General features: G+C 45.2%; 1 protein-coding gene across 5 annotated transcripts in view; it reads right to left on the minus strand.

Moving 5' to 3' along the window:
- Tjp2 (tight junction protein 2) overlaps positions 1-15,578 on the minus strand; it is a 95,476-nt gene that overhangs the window by 26,486 nt on the left and 53,412 nt on the right. For all 5 annotated transcript variants that reach the window (XM_013348097.2, XM_005352076.2, XM_026781462.1 and 2 more), the window contains exons 2-6: positions 12,808-12,861; positions 9,618-9,742; positions 7,431-7,533; positions 5,870-6,482; positions 515-618 (exon numbers count right to left, since the gene is read on the minus strand). In XM_013348097.2, coding sequence (XP_013203551.1) covers positions 515-618; positions 5,870-6,482; positions 7,431-7,533; positions 9,618-9,742; positions 12,808-12,852 — 990 coding nt within the window. In that variant the 5' untranslated portion in view covers positions 12,853-12,861. The remainder of the gene's footprint in view (positions 1-514; positions 619-5,869; positions 6,483-7,430; positions 7,534-9,617; positions 9,743-12,807; positions 12,862-15,578) is intronic.

Here is a 15,578-nt window from a genome sequence, read left to right on the forward strand (position 1 = left end):
AGAGAAACCCTGTCTCGAAAAAACAAAAAAACAACAACAACAACAAAAAAAAAAAACCAAGTTCAAGACTACAGTTTCGTTTACTGCCGGAACAGGCTTCCTAACCGGAGAGGTTTATAAACACTATGAAGCATTCAGCAATCACAGATTGACAGTTCTCAGACTCACCTTCCTTTGGTACACAGGAGCCTAAACTCTACATCAACAGGGAGAAGGGGAAAGTAGTCCTTGAGATTTTTCCTTTATTATTAAATCAGTCCTGCCTCTACATCTTACTTTTCCTTTTTAAAATATTGGGGGGAGGGGACGCTAGAGAGGGAGCAAGGCTCACCAGTCCCTAGTGTCTCAGTTTATTTTGTTCTTTGGGCAAAGATCACCTCATTGAGCTGCTCTTCCTGTCTCTACCTCACTCCTGGCCACTGGACTCAGATATCCCTGTCGTGGTGTGTGGATGTGAACGCGCAGACTAAGAATGCATGCCAGCACACACCGCTCCCTGTCCACATCTTCTCACCTTGAGAATTATATCCCCCTCGTGAAGGTTGCCATCTTTGGTCGCCAGTCCTGTTCTGGTCATTTCCTTGATGAAGATCTGACTCCCCAGCCGGAGACCATACTCTAGAAGACAAACACGGGAGCATACACATTCTCAACCTGTTCAGAAAACTTAAAGCTAGCTTTGAAGACTACTTTGAACAATCGTGAAAATTTAATTTTTTTTTAAATATTTATTATGTATACAATATTCTGTCTGTGTGGCCTGAATGCCTGTATCGGCAAAAATGAATGCAGACAGATTGTAATAATATATACAGCTTTAATGGGGAAATAGACTTACAGAACCACAGGTTCCTGCGGAGAACAGGAAAGCAGAAGGGGTGGTTGGGAGCACATCTGCAATCTTTATAAGTAAAAAATATCCTCGGGGACCCCGCCCCCTGCTAGCAAGGTGATTGGCTGGGTCTCTCCTACATCTCCCCTTTTTGTCTAAATAAGAGCCAAACCAAATACAACTATATACAATAGTAACAAATAATAAATATAACAAACAATATTGAGCAAGAAACATATAACAAAAGTTTTGTTAAACATTTTATCTCAAGGAGTCTAAATAATGTAGAAAGTATCTACAAATGCCAGAAGAGGGTACCAGACCTCATTATAGATGGGTGAGCCACCATGCAGTTGCTGGGAATTGAACTCAGGACCTTTGGAAGAGCAGGTAATGCTCTTAACCGCTGAGCCATCTCTCCAGCGCGAAAATTTAATTTTTGTATAGAATACTCAGACGCCATGGCCTGGAATCTTTAAGTGGGGGGATTGGAGGTGGAGGATTAAGTTGGTAAAGAAAAATAGAAAAAAAGGAAACAAAGGAAGGGAAAGGCAGACAATGTTGCAAAATGTTAGCAGCTGTGGATGGCGGAGGTAAAAGGGACACTTTAAAAGATTTGTCAGGACAACCTGCTCCATCCATCTTAATAGGAAATTGTGCTGACTCTGAGGTTGCGCACAGGAAGCTGTGGACACAGCATATGCCATCTGTAACAATTCACTGCCCAGGGTCTGGGAGCTGGGGCAGAGCCATCCCTGAAACACCATACTGGCAGTCAGCAGCACTTTGAACTGTTCTCAAGAGAAAAGCAACACCCCATCTAGGGGCGATGCACATTTTTCAATATTTTAAGCCTTCTACAGACTATCCCGATGTTATCTGCTAAGCCTATAAAAAAGGCACATTTTAGAGGTGATTACAGTGACTTTGAAAGCCATCGCAAGCAAGCTTGAAAGCGAACACATTCAATTTGTTAAGTTAAAACTAGTGTTCTGACTGAAAACTATATACTTAGAAAACAATGACTTTCTTCAATAAAAAATACTATATACCTTCTTGGGATCACAAAAGAAGCTGTTTTAAAATCAGTTTTAGTAAGCTACAGTAAACATATTAGCATCTGATCTTATTACAAAGTGCTTTGTTGGTATAGTCCTCTGCGGAACAGTGAGGACTGTATTCTGATATTTGTAAGATAGTAGGTTCCTCGTTAGCACCACACACATCAACAACTAAAAATAAGTACCGGGGTACACCCCACATCCTCCTAGGGATACCACATCTCTTTCTATAGATGGAAAGCCCCTATGGCTAGATCACACAGCCCAGGACAGAGAGAGGACTGAAAAAGTCTAACTTTTCTACCCCATGAACACTTTACCTAGCCTCCTATTGTAGCTTAAGGCTCCTATTGTAACACAAGGGTGTGTGTAAATAGTTTCACAGGCATATGTGTGAACTTCTCTTAAGTTATAAAAAAAAAAAACCAAAAAACAGTTAACCAGCTCCTGATACATAGCAAGGTGTCTGGCGACAGCTGCTGATGGCATTCCTTCTTAATCAGTACCAACTCCTGCCTACTACTCAGTTTCTTAGAAGATTCATTTTCATGTAACTTTAGCCAGAAATAGCTAAGTTATAGGATACACTTAGCATTTTTTCTTCTTTTAAAAAGTGGAATCATGGGCTGGAGAGAAGGCCCAGCAGTTAAGAGTACTTGCTACTCTAGCTGGTTCAGTTTCTAGCACCCACATGGTGGCTCACAACCATCTGTAATTCCAGTTCCAGGGGATCTGATGGCCTGGCCTCTTCTGACCTGCTTAGGCACCAAGTATGCATGTGGTACACACAGCCACGTGCAGGTAAAACATTCATACACAAAGTAAAAGTAAATAAATCTTTTTTTTTTTTAAAAATGTAGAATTGGGGGCCAGTGAGATGGTTTCGTGATAAAGTTGTTCAGTCCTTGAAATCCCAACAGCAGCAGGAGAGAACAGGCTCTCACGGGGTTGTCCTCTGACCTCCATGCAAACATCATGGTACGCATGCTCCACCCCATCAATAAGGTTATAAAAATAGTTTTTAAGTGGAGAGATGAGCTGGAGAGATGGCTCAGAGGATAAGAACACCGACTGCTCTTCCAGAGGACCCGGGTTCAATGCCCAGCACCTACACGGTGGCTCACAGCTGTCCAGCACACCAGTTCTACTTTTATACATACAAACAAAACAAACACTCATGCACATAAAATACAAATAAATAAAATTTTTTAAGTGGGGGTTTTTGTTATTTTTTTGAAGTAGAATCAGGTGAGAGCAGTTGCCTGGCATACACGAGGCCCTGGTCTGATCTTCATTGCCACCAAGTTGTTTAAACGTTTTCAAATGTGGGGAACAAAATAGTTAAAAGGAAAACACAATCATTTTATTTCTGCACTTAATTAAGACCAGGTATGAGCTGGGCAACCTCATTATTTTGGTTCTGGGTGGCCGGGATGAACAGCAGCCTGCTACTACAGACAATGTCTTCGTTTTAATGAAAGATTTGCTTTTTAAGATTTATTTTTATTCATTTCTCTGTGTGTGTCAGTGCACATGAGCATGTATGTGTATATATATGCATGTCACATGTGTGGGTGCCTCTGGAGGTCAGAAGAGGGCATCAGAGTCCTTGGAGCTAGAGTTAACAGACAACTGTAGCTTCCTGACATGGGTGCTGGAAACCAAACTCTGGTCCTCTAGAAGAACATTGAGCACTCTTAAGCAGTGAGTCACCACCTCTCTAGCCCAACAGATCTTAAATTATGGACCACGATTCATTAAGAGGTCTTAAATTGAGTGAATGAATTTCTAACAGTGTTTTAGAATTTTGATGCAATGGGAACTCAGTACATCACACAGAATAAATAATATTCCATGAGATTTCTGTTCAAGTTTTTGCTTTATACGGATTTATTTATTTATTTATTAATTATGTAGACAGTGTTCTGTCTGTATCTATACCTGCAGGCCAGAAGAAGGTACCAGATCTCATTACAAATAGTTGTGAGTCACCACAGGGTTGCTAGGAATTGAACTCCGGACCTCTGGAAGAACAGTCAGTACTCTTAACCACTGAGCCATCTCTCCAGCCTCTGTTTAAGTTTCTTATGTGGAGTTACATGGTAGCTAATCTTGCGTGTCAACTTGACTGCATCTGGAATCAACCAAAACCCAAGCTGCTAGGCACACCAGTGAGGGGTTTTGTTCATCGGCTTGCTTGAGGTGGGAAGACCCACCGTAAAGCTGAGCTTCGTCTTTAGAGGCAGCCCACATAAAAGGACATGAAAGAACGAGCCCTTGCTTTGTGCCTCCTTACCCTCCCTCTCCCTGGCAAGTTCATTTTCACCTGCTGCTACAGCCAGACTCCAAGGTAGACTGAATACCTCCCAGACTCCAGCACCAGACAGTGACTGCTCAGACAGACATCCAGTCTAATGGGGGTGAACAACTACCGGATTCTCGGCCTTTCTGTAAGTACACAGTCCTGTCACACTGTCAGGACCACAGACTGTAGCTACTCTAAGGAATCCTCTTTATACCTATGTGTGTGCATATACACACACCGACATACAGTGGCACACACGTGGTGACACACAGACATACTTACACAGACAACATACACTGACACACATACACACATGCACACACAGACACACGTGCATAACCCAACAGTTCTATTCCTTTAGAGAGCCCTGACTAATACAAGGTACCCCCGGGACTGCATGACATACATGGTTGTTCCTTTGGCAGGAGGACAAAGAAGAAGAGGCAAGGGTGGAAACAGGGAAAGAGGAGGGAAAGATTGAAAAGCAATATCCCGCAGGATGGGTCAGGCCTATCGGAAGGAGGTCCCTGCCAGGGGCTCACTCTCAAAACATCTGTGGCCTCCACATATGGATGTGACTTGGGGACCAGCGAAGGGCCACCTCCTCCCACACAGCAAAAAGGAATCTGCGAAATCTCCGTGCTTCCAAAGTTGCTGACGAGGAGAGCCCTCTCTTCAGGAATGGTACAACTTCAGCTTAAACAGACCCCATGCTCCAGGTACCCGCTTCCTGACCTCACATCACTCCAGTTATCTAAGTAGGCAAATCTTAGGAAATGGACTCTTTTGTCTGAAATCCCCTTAAAAATAGAAATCCTCAAGCTACTGAAAAACGAACCTTTCACCTTGTATTGTCAGAGGCTCCTCACTGTTCTCTTCTTAGAACAGTACGAGAACCAACGAGACAAGACAAAAGCTCTAAGAAAACTTACAAGTAGGAAGAAAAAAACCCAAGATGGGAAATGGCTCAACTCCTGTTCATCTCCTCGCTTCAGATGAGCTACGGGTGAGTTCCAGCTGCCTCTCTTCTTGTGCTTCTGAGTCCTCCCCTACGAATACTACTAGCATCTTCCCTGTGCAGAAGTGAATGAACCCTGGCCGGATGAAGTGCGCCCACATCTCCAGGAACACAGTGTGAGGCAAGCAGACTAGGCCAGAGCCAGCTTCCATATACGTACAGAATGCTCTGACCTATGGGGTCTCCTACCACCAAGGTCTTTGGGGAGATTATCTAAGACAATTTAATCAACACCAACCCTGGCCTAGAATAGAACTCCATCAAGAAGAGCTGGGTACCGCCTTCTGCTTTGTTTTCCCCGCACAGAGACGCGCCGGGCTCACCAGCAGAACCTGTTCACACACAGACCCCACAATTTTTGGTTCCCAGAGCAGGTGACAGACTGAGAATCTTCACTGTAACAAGCTGTGCGTGAGGCCCTTCTCTGAAGCAAAGCCATTGAGACACCCGCGTCCACATCAGTAGACCCTTCTGCATCTACGTCTCCTTATCACAGAACCAGGGCCCAAGAGTAATGTCTCAATAACGTGGCTCTGGGGAATAAATGAGCCCACGGGTCTCTGCAGTTTCAGGTCTAGGCTAAACACCAGCACCGGGTGAGCACCAGGTGATGCTGGCATCACTGCCTGCATTCCCACATCCTGTGTGCCTACCTTCATTTGCTTTACTTTTAGTCAGAAGGACCCCAATGGGTCTGTCGGGATCATGCTTGTGCTCCTGCCGGGACTTAGGCTCAGGGCTGGGGCTGCGGGAGCGTAGGTGTTCGCGGCTGTAGCTACGCTCATAGCGGGACTCAGGCTGGGCTCTGCGGTCGTATGAGGGGCTGTAGCCTCCTTCATAGTCAGGCTCATAGGACTGGTGATAGATGCGCTCATAGTCTCGGTCGTAGTCCCTGTCGATGCTGCGGCCACGGCTACGGTCCCGGGGCACATAATCGCGGTCCAGGCCGCGCTCCAGGCTCCTGCCGCGGCTGCGCTCCCGGCTGCGCCCAGAGTCCTCGTGGTCCAGGCCACGTTCCAGGCTCCGGCCACGGCTGCGCTCGCGTTCCCGGCTCTGCGGACGCTGCTGGGAGCGCCCCCTCTCCCTGCTGTCCTCCCAGCTCTGGCTGAGCATATCGTGGCTGCTGTGCCGGCTCCTCTCACTGTAGCCGCTGCGGAAACTTCTGCCATCAAACTCATCTATCACCTCAAAACCCCGGTCGTCATGACTGAGGGGAGGGCTGCCCTGCAGGGGGGCCACCTGAACCTTCCGGGGCCTCTTGACCACCTGTCCAGACAAACAGCAGATGTAAGACGGGGCAAACAGGGAGAACTGAGAGAGCAATGGCCCCGGTTCCAGATTCGGTGAAACCGTCCCTCTTCTAAGTTGGAGGGTCATATATACACACACATAAATCCCTTAAACATCCGTATCCCTGCCACCCCTGCAAGGCCCGTCGAACTGAGGACAATAAAAAACTTCATAAAGTTAGAATAATAAGCTAGAAAGGCGACTACAGCTGTAAGTATAGTGCTTTTGAACGCTTCTGACCAAGTAGGAAGAGCCCCAAAGGCTTCCGGCAGTTCGTCAAAGTCAAATGAAAACCCAGGAAGTGAGACACTTTGTATATAATTGCTGACACTCCTGCACATGTTGCAGGAAGTTCAGGGGAAGAGGTCCCCTCTTCTAGAGAAAAAAGGACTAAAGAGATAATCAATTACACACACACTTATCCCGAGCCATCTTGACTGGGAATTAGGCGGCTCTGAGGTTACTGGTTTTCTCAGCTTTGTTAACAGGGTGGCCCTATTCTTAGGAGCTGCGCACGTGCAGCAGGTATTAAGCAGGATGCTTGCCACCTTCCTCGGGAGGCTAACTTGGACACAGCTCCACCATATCTGTGGCATCATCCTAGAAAAATATCAAGGCTCCAAGAAGTACGCTGGCCCTAGGTCATATAACTCTGACAATTGGCCATTTTCTTTGGGCATAGAAAACATGTTCTTAAATTAAAATCAGGCTCTCTGCAAGAACAATATGGGCTCTTAACCACAGAGCCATCTCTCTAGCCCTTCTTTATGTTCTAATAAATGAAAAAAAAATCTAATTTAAAAAAAAATTTAAAAAGGTATGTACAGTTTATATACAAGGACGTTTGGATTGTGTGTGTGTGTGTGTGTGTGTGTGTGTGTGTGTGTGTGTGTGTACGTGTACCTATGCCATCACAGGACTTACAATGGCTGCGATCTTCCCACTTTTCCTAAGCTGCTGAACTGCGAACGAATGGAGCACGTCCTCCATGGGGGTGCCATTGACCATGACCACCCTGTCATTTTCTCTGTAAACAAGAAATAAACATCAGTCATAGAAACGCACGGTGAGTCATTGTCAATACTTAAGAGAGAACAGAAGCGGTAAATGAGCCCCAAGAGCTGATTAAGGGGCTCCGTGTGTGGCAATCCTCAAAGTCAGGCCAACTTGGTCTGAGCTTCTTCAGAGTTAAGAAATCAGAACCCACACATTCAACTTCTGGTGTTTACTAAGAACCACCGTGTATGTGTAAAAGTCCTGTCCAGACCACAGGCTCACACCAGAAGGCACCCCGCAATGAGCAGTCTGGAAGGCAAGAGGAATTCAAGGACAGTCCTTTGTGCTAAAGTACAGTGAGCTGCAAAAGGCCCACATGTACTTCCCTGAAATAGGTACACACTCATTTGTGCAATGTCTGGAGGGAAAGAGGCCAAAAACCTGCCTCGGATTCTTTTTTTGTTTTGAGAAAGGTCTCCTGTAGCCCAAGCTGGCCTTGAATTCACTGTTTAGGCAACCAAAGCCTTAAACTGCTGGTCCTTCTGTGTCTGGCTCCATTGCCTGAATGCTTAGATTATAAATGAGCCCAATCAGGCCTGGCTTCTTTGCCTCAGCTTCTTTTTCATTTGTTTGTTTGGAGACAGCGTTTCTCTATGTAGCCCTGGTTGTCCTGGAACTTGCTCTATAGACCAGGCTGGCCTCACACTCAGAGATCCACCTGCTTCTACCTTCCAAGTGCTGGGATTAAAGACAAGCACCACCACCACCCACCCAGCTTCCCTGATTCTTGGAGAAACTTTAAGAACACAGAATCCTATCATTTAGGCTCATCCAAAGTTATCTTAAAATTTTATACTACTCTAAATAAAACTAACTTTGATAAGACTACCAACTAACAGGATAGGAGCGTAGAGATTTTTAAATCCCACACAAATTCAGCTTTTGAATGATCTGGCCAATGAAACCACATAGGGATCTTCAGATTCTTCCCTGAAATGATTCAGGATCTGTCTCCTAAAGTGGAGTTCCCTTTGCAGAACAGAACTGGAGAACTTGAGTTTACCTATCATGACTTTTTCCACTATTAAATTCTGTTGGGGGGTTGTTGGTTGGGTTTTGACATGGGGTGAGGGGGTACAGCTAAAGTTTAACCCAAGGCCTAATCTGTGCTAAGGGCTCTAGTCCTGAGACACATTCCTAACCATCTTCATTAAATTCCAAGACACTATGAAAAACTCCTGGTAGACACTAAGGAACGTGGAAACTGGAAGTGATCAGTTCTGTCAACGTGGTTGGATTGACAAGCACTGAGAAGATCAGTAAAGCTCACTCTTAGGTGTATCTGTGGGGATGTTTTCAAGAGAATTAAGGGGTGGGGAGGCAGCTCATGTGCTTGAGGAAGTAAAAGAGAAAGCCAGGAAGGGCAGGTACTGTCTCCGTCTTCCTCTCTCTGCTTCCTAGCACACGCGCTGTTGGCTACCCAGTTCTACCACATTCTTCTCACCACAACAGATGAAAACCTCCAAAAACGTGAGCCAAAATAAATAAGTGCTTCCCCTAAGTTATTTTCTCAACCATTTTGATACAGTGACATGAGCTGCATGTTCAGAAACGGTTCCCAAGGACTGGGGATGTAGCTCAGGGCTCTGCTTCTCTGGCATGCATGAAGCCCTGGGCCGGATCCCCAGCCCTACATAAACTGGGTGTATAAACCCAGCACACGGGAAATAGGGAATTGGAATTCAAAGTCATCCTCGTCTGTGTGGGGGAAATGGAGACCAACCTAAGCTACAGACACTGTCACCAAAGTAAAGGGGGGAGGGGAGTCACAGAAAAGCTAGAAGGTTCCTAAACTGACAACTGATCATTTCCACTACCTTCCTATGGGGGTAGGAGGGCCCCACACACAGGATTTCCCTCTCCCTCTATGTTTGGATGTTCCCCAAAGTTTGGTGACTGTTAAAACATAATGTATTAGCTGTGATCCTAACTCTCTCTAAAAGACTTCAGATGTAACATAAACGTACATTAAAAGGCACACAGGTACCATAACACCCTGTCTAGTGCCAACCTGCAGGGCTGGCAGGGACTGCAGAGGGAAGTGAGGACACTTACTGGAGCAAGCCATCAGCAGGTCCACCCGGGAGCACATCAGAAATGACAATTGACGTTTCCCCGTTTTCAAAGTGTGGGTTGTCTCTACCTCCCGACACTGCAATTCCAAATCCTCTTTTGGAATCCTGTTCATTAGAGTTAGGAGAGAGAGAAAAAAAAAATGAAAAAAAATCCTTCCATAAGTGGCTTTCGGGATTTATTACAAGCACTCAATAAAATAAAAGTCAAATCAATAACCAGAGACAATCTGGGAACAGATGGGCTTACAGAGACAAATGAAAAACAAAATAAAGTCACACCGTGGTCAGCTGACAGGGTCCTAAAGGGAAATTGCTTATCTACAGGGAGCAGCCTTGTGGGAGGCGGAAATGATTGACAGCCCAGGCCAACATTATCACGAGAGGCAGGAGAAGGAAGGCTGTCTTCTGTGTAAACAGGACTGTGCTGTCCTAAGGCCAGGTAGACCCGTTCACAGGATCGCTTGACCCAACCTGGAACAACTTGAATAAAAATTGATTCTTTGTGAAAAATATATTTTTAAAATGTACTTTTAGTTGAATATGGCTCATACCTGTAATTGCAGCACTTGGGATGTGGAGGCAACAGAGTCAGGAATCCAAGGCTAGCCATTACTACAGGGAAAAGTGGAGGCTAGCCTGGACTACATGAGACCCTTACTCAAAAAACAACAGCACTGTGGTATATCTTTGAATTCGAGTTAGAAGAGATGGTAGCTGTGTTTTAATTTAAGAACTACATGGCCTTTAAAAATAAAATCTAAACAGAAAGCTGGTATTATGGGGCTGGGGAGGTGGCTCAGGGGATAAAGGAACTTGCAGCCATGGTGAAAATAAACCACCCACACACGTCCTCCGATCCCACACAGTGCTGTGGCATGCAAGCACAAAAGTGTATGTATGTGCACATGGATGCACATACATGAAGGAAAAATTTACTAAGATAAATAACTAAAAAGCTAGTATTGTGATTTTGAAAGAGCAAAGCATTAAACCCTCCCTGCCCAATGTGCATACAAGATGGGAAACAAAGGTTTATTCTCTCTCCATCACTGATTCAGCGATGCATACCAGTGGACCTGTTAACACACTATCTTACTTCAGAGTTTGCTTAAAAGGCTAAACCACACAATAGGGATACTGACGTTATAATCCCAAATTAGGGTTGATGATACAAAACTACACTCAGAATAAGAGAAATCTTTATCCAAGGAGAGTTTGTGGGGGGCCCAGGGTCCGGAAAGCTTACAAACGCCAACAGCCCATGCTGCCTCCACATGGCTCTTGTTGGCACCAGCACCAGCACCAGCACCGGGTCTTAAACAGAGGCGGCTCCATCTCCTAAACCAAGCCTTGGCCCCTTACTCTACAATCTGAGGACCATACTTATAGGGATATATGATATGCTGGTAAAAGGGGTACAGGCAGGAATCAGAAAGATGTCTGAAGCCGGGCGGTGGTGGCGCACGCCTTTAATCCCAGCACTTGGGAGGCAGAGACAGGCGGATCTCTGTGAGTTCGAGACCAGCCTGGTCTACAAGAGCTAGTTCCAGGACAGGCTCCAAAACCACAGAGAAACCCTGTCTCGAAAAAACAAAAAAAAAAAAAAAAGAAAAGAAAGAAAGATGTCTGAAGTTAAATGGGCAAGCCTCAACTGAAGAATTCGTAATGACTGATCTGGAAGTCAGGACACCTAGACTCTGACCCAGTGATGGAGTTCTGAGGGTCAAGGGGAAATCTTCCCTTTGAGAAACTGACCATCTTTCTAGAAAGTGGGAGAACCTAGAGAGATTCGGAGCAGGGTGGCCTCTGTGGAGCCCAGAAAATGTGCACTGATGTGGACAGGAGGGCAGGCTGCTGGGATAAGAACTGTAGGCCATAAGCTGACTGCAGACGGGGCCAGGTGGTAGCAGGCTTGCCTGGAGCGTGAGGCTGGAGAGTAAGTGCAGCTGTAGAGTAGTCGGCCCAATCCAAAAACGACATATGGAGTAAGCTAACACATCACCCCTTTATCGTCAGGGTAGAAAGAACTGCAAATAACATGTATTTATCAAGCATCAATTATGCGTCTGCATCTATGAAATGACTAGAAGCTGTACGTATTTCCTCATTTAAGCAAGAACGGTAACATTGATATAGTGCTCTACCTCCAACCCCAAGGGAAGGGTAAACAGAAACGTTTTGTGTGGAGTGGGTAGGAGCGGGTATACATTGTGTGTGTGTGTGGGGGGGGGGTGAGCATGTGTGCATGGAAGTCAAGGGAAAGTCCTGGGCATCACCCTTCAAGAACTACCTTGGTTCTTTAAGCCCCAGGGATCTGCCTGTCTCTCTATGCCTTCCTTCTCAACCCTGGAACTGTAAGCATGTACCTCCAAAGCCAGCTTTTTACAGGGGTGCCAGGGACCAAATTCAGGTCCCCATGATTTTGGGATTCCATTTCAAAATAATATAACAGACACCTTAGGAAAAACACCCAAGGAAGACTTCTGATCTCCACTAACAAACAGACAAACACAGAGATCGATAGATGGACACACAGATCAACAGATACCCCCACACACTATCTATCTATCTATCTATCTATCTATCTATCTATCTATCTATCTATCTATCTATATCTATATACACTTAAAACTGAACTTCTTGATTTCTAAGGCAGCCTTTTCAAATTAATTTGGGAGTTACAACTTTGTAAGGTAAATAATTATGGAAGAGGTGGGGAGAGTATAGCTCAGTGGACTAAACCAAGGGCCTCTTGCATCTTAGTGTGTGAGAGGTATAAATTCAATTCTGGCTCAAAAATCAGAAGGGAAAGTGGGATAGAGACGGTAAGGAGGGTACTTGGGCTGTGCGTGTTGGGAAATGTTACTTCTATGTCCTCAATCAAATATGGGCTACACTTCCAGTCCCTCTTCCCTTTTACAGTCTGTTCTGTCTGGAGAGAAGAGTAGACTAAACATCCCCTAAAATGCTACACAGTAAAAAGAATCTAATCAAAAACACAAAAGCATGTGACTTCTGCCAACAAGTTCATTATTGCCAGCGAATTCCAATGATGCATTGCCCACCTCAGCGAGATTAACAACCAAACTGCACGGGCAAAAGTAAGAGCCATGAACTGAGAAGCAGCGAGCCAAGAGGAGGACACACGGAACGGTTCGTGCAGAACTCACCTTCTGCAGGGTCACAGTGTACTGCTCCCAGATCAACTCCTCCATGCCTGGGCCCTGTGTGGCAACAAACAAAGTCAACTTGATTACACACCAAATACCCCAATGCCAGAAATAAAACTGTAACTCTGCACTCTTCGACACAAACCCAGCTCACACTTCCCATACATGAAAAAGAGCAGGCGTTTGCTCACAACGTTACGGTGCTTATATCCGGATAAAACTTCTAGGAAATGACAGTCTTGATACTAAGGCATTAGGTGAAAGATATAGTGAGAGGCCCTAAAACTGGAAAAAAGGAACGAAATGAACAGTGCTGGAGCCTTCTGACAACCATTGTTAGGAAACACTACTCTTAGGAGCTTCTTTAACTTATTTGGGCAATGGCTCAGCAGCAGTAAAGGTGCTTGTTGTCAAGCACAACCCGGGTTCAATCCCTAGGACCCAGATAGTGCAAAAAAGACAGCCGAGCCCTAAAAGCTGTTCTCTGGCCTTCATACATGCACATAGTGAGCACGGACGCATGAACACTCTCTCGCTCTCTCTCTCTCTCTCTCTCTCTCTCAAGAAAATACAATAAAATTTTTAATTTTTTAATTGAAAAATATTCTCCCATTTCTCTTGCCTGTCAAAAAAAAAATGACCTTTTGACAAATTTTCCATATCTTAAACCTAAAGAAATCCTTGGCCCTGTAATCAGCAGGATGTGTCAAACTAAGTAAACTACAAGACCTTCTGGCTTCTTCTCAGTAGTACTTTGTGAAAAACAGACTAACATCCTCTGCTAACACAATTCTAAGAGAGGTCTAGGGAGACCTTTAATACGGTGCTTTTGCTTTAAGACGAATGATCGGCTAAATGCAGGCTGCCTTTAAGAAGGCTACAAAGTGCCAAGAACGCACACAGCTACAGACAGGCTGGCCTCGGCGGGCACTAAAACAGGAAGACACACAGAAAAAAGCACGAGATCTAAAAGAGCGGGAGACCAGAGTGGATACAGGAGAGGGAAATGATGGTTAAACAGAAGGACCCCTCTTGTCCAGCTCATGGGGACAGTGGACCAGAGAGGATACAGGAGAGGGAAATGATGGTTCAACAGAAGGACCCCTCTTGTCCAGCTCATGGGGATAGTGGACCAGAGTGGATACAGGAGAGGGAAATGATGGTTCCACAGAAGGATCCCTGAGTAGATACAGGAGAGGGAAATGGTGTGGCCACAGAAGGACCCTCTTGTCCAGTTCATGAGGACAGTGGAGTAGCTAGAAATCACCACTCCAGAGAATCCCTATCGAGGAGCGTGCATTCGGGTCTGGAATGCAGTTCTACTACGGCAGGTAACTGTACATCCTCCCCAAGCACACCAAAGGGCACTGGTAATGACACCATAGAGGAAATGCAGCGTTCCTCTCTCCAAGGGACATGTTTAAATGAAGGTGTCACAGAATTCCCGAATATGTAAGGAACCTGAATGCATACTCAGGTACCCACACATACACAGTCATACGTGTGTACACACACACACACACACACACACACACAGTGACAGTTTCAAGAAACAAACTGAGGGAATCAATGGCTGTATTAGAAACATCAATACCAAACCAAAAAAGTACACAAAACATAGTTCATGTTTTAAGACATTAGAACACCTCACTGAAACTATAGTTATCGACGAACAACAGACATCAAAAGGACCAAGCCGAAAAATCTGAAAGGATTTTGAGAAATGAAAAGAACTGAAGCAAAACAAAAGATGGACTAGTGTCTCATACAAGATGCAGCTGAAGAAGACAATTAAAGCAGACACAAAGGGACAACTCAGGACACAGCGCGAGGCCTGAAAGGTAGGAGGTGTCTGCCACACAGAAGGCCAAGTAAGAGCAAGAAGCTTCAGGGAGCTAATACTGCACTGATAATTAGAGCAACTAGGAGATACTGAAAAAATATTCAGATAACGTGGCATTTCCTCCCTGATCACAAGCTCTCTTAAGATTGGGCGAAAGACGCTCAGAGCTCAAGACGATGCCAACTGATACACTTGCCCAGATAACACACTCCCTCTGGAGGGCTAGGAAAGCACAGTTCTGATTGCACAGAAGAAACATGAAATCGCTGCCTGTTGTGACTTAACTGAATATTGACTACGCAGATCGAGAGGCATTTGGGACTTGCTCTCCCCCTCTTCCTGTGCTCAATTCTGGGACATTCCCACAGCAAATGCCATCTGGCTCCAAGAGATCAGAATTCTCAAAGATTAAAACACTACAATTCATTATTATATCCAAGGTCAAAAAGATATAAAAGAATAGGAGGGGTAGACAAAGTCTTGGTTATGGGTGGGGGGCTGGGCGGCCCGTGGCGAGGCAGGGTGCTGAAGAAAAGTCCACGCATCCATCCAAAACAATACACAAACATCCTGAAAGGATTAAGAAAAAGAAATTATGGCACTCCCAATTGTTTGTTTACCGTGACTACTGTTTTTGTTTTTGTTTGGGGCTTCGGGGGGGGGGGTCCTTCTTTTCTTTTGTCATGCTGGAGATCAAACCCAGAGTCTTACATGCATGGGACAGATATTCCACCACTGAGTTACATCCCTAGTCCAGTTTTTCTACTTTAATAAATGACTATTAGTCAGTCATGATGGCATATACCTTTAATCACAGCACTCATGAGGCAGAGGCAGGCAGATCTCTGTAAGTTCCAGACCAGCCATATCTACAGAGTGAGACCCTGTGAAGAGGAGAGGAGAGGGGAGGAGGAAGGAGAGGGGAGGA

This window comes from Microtus ochrogaster, chromosome 8 (assembly GCF_000317375.1).
Source record: "Microtus ochrogaster isolate Prairie Vole_2 chromosome 8, MicOch1.0, whole genome shotgun sequence".
Lineage (NCBI taxonomy): Eukaryota > Metazoa > Chordata > Mammalia > Rodentia > Cricetidae > Microtus > Microtus ochrogaster.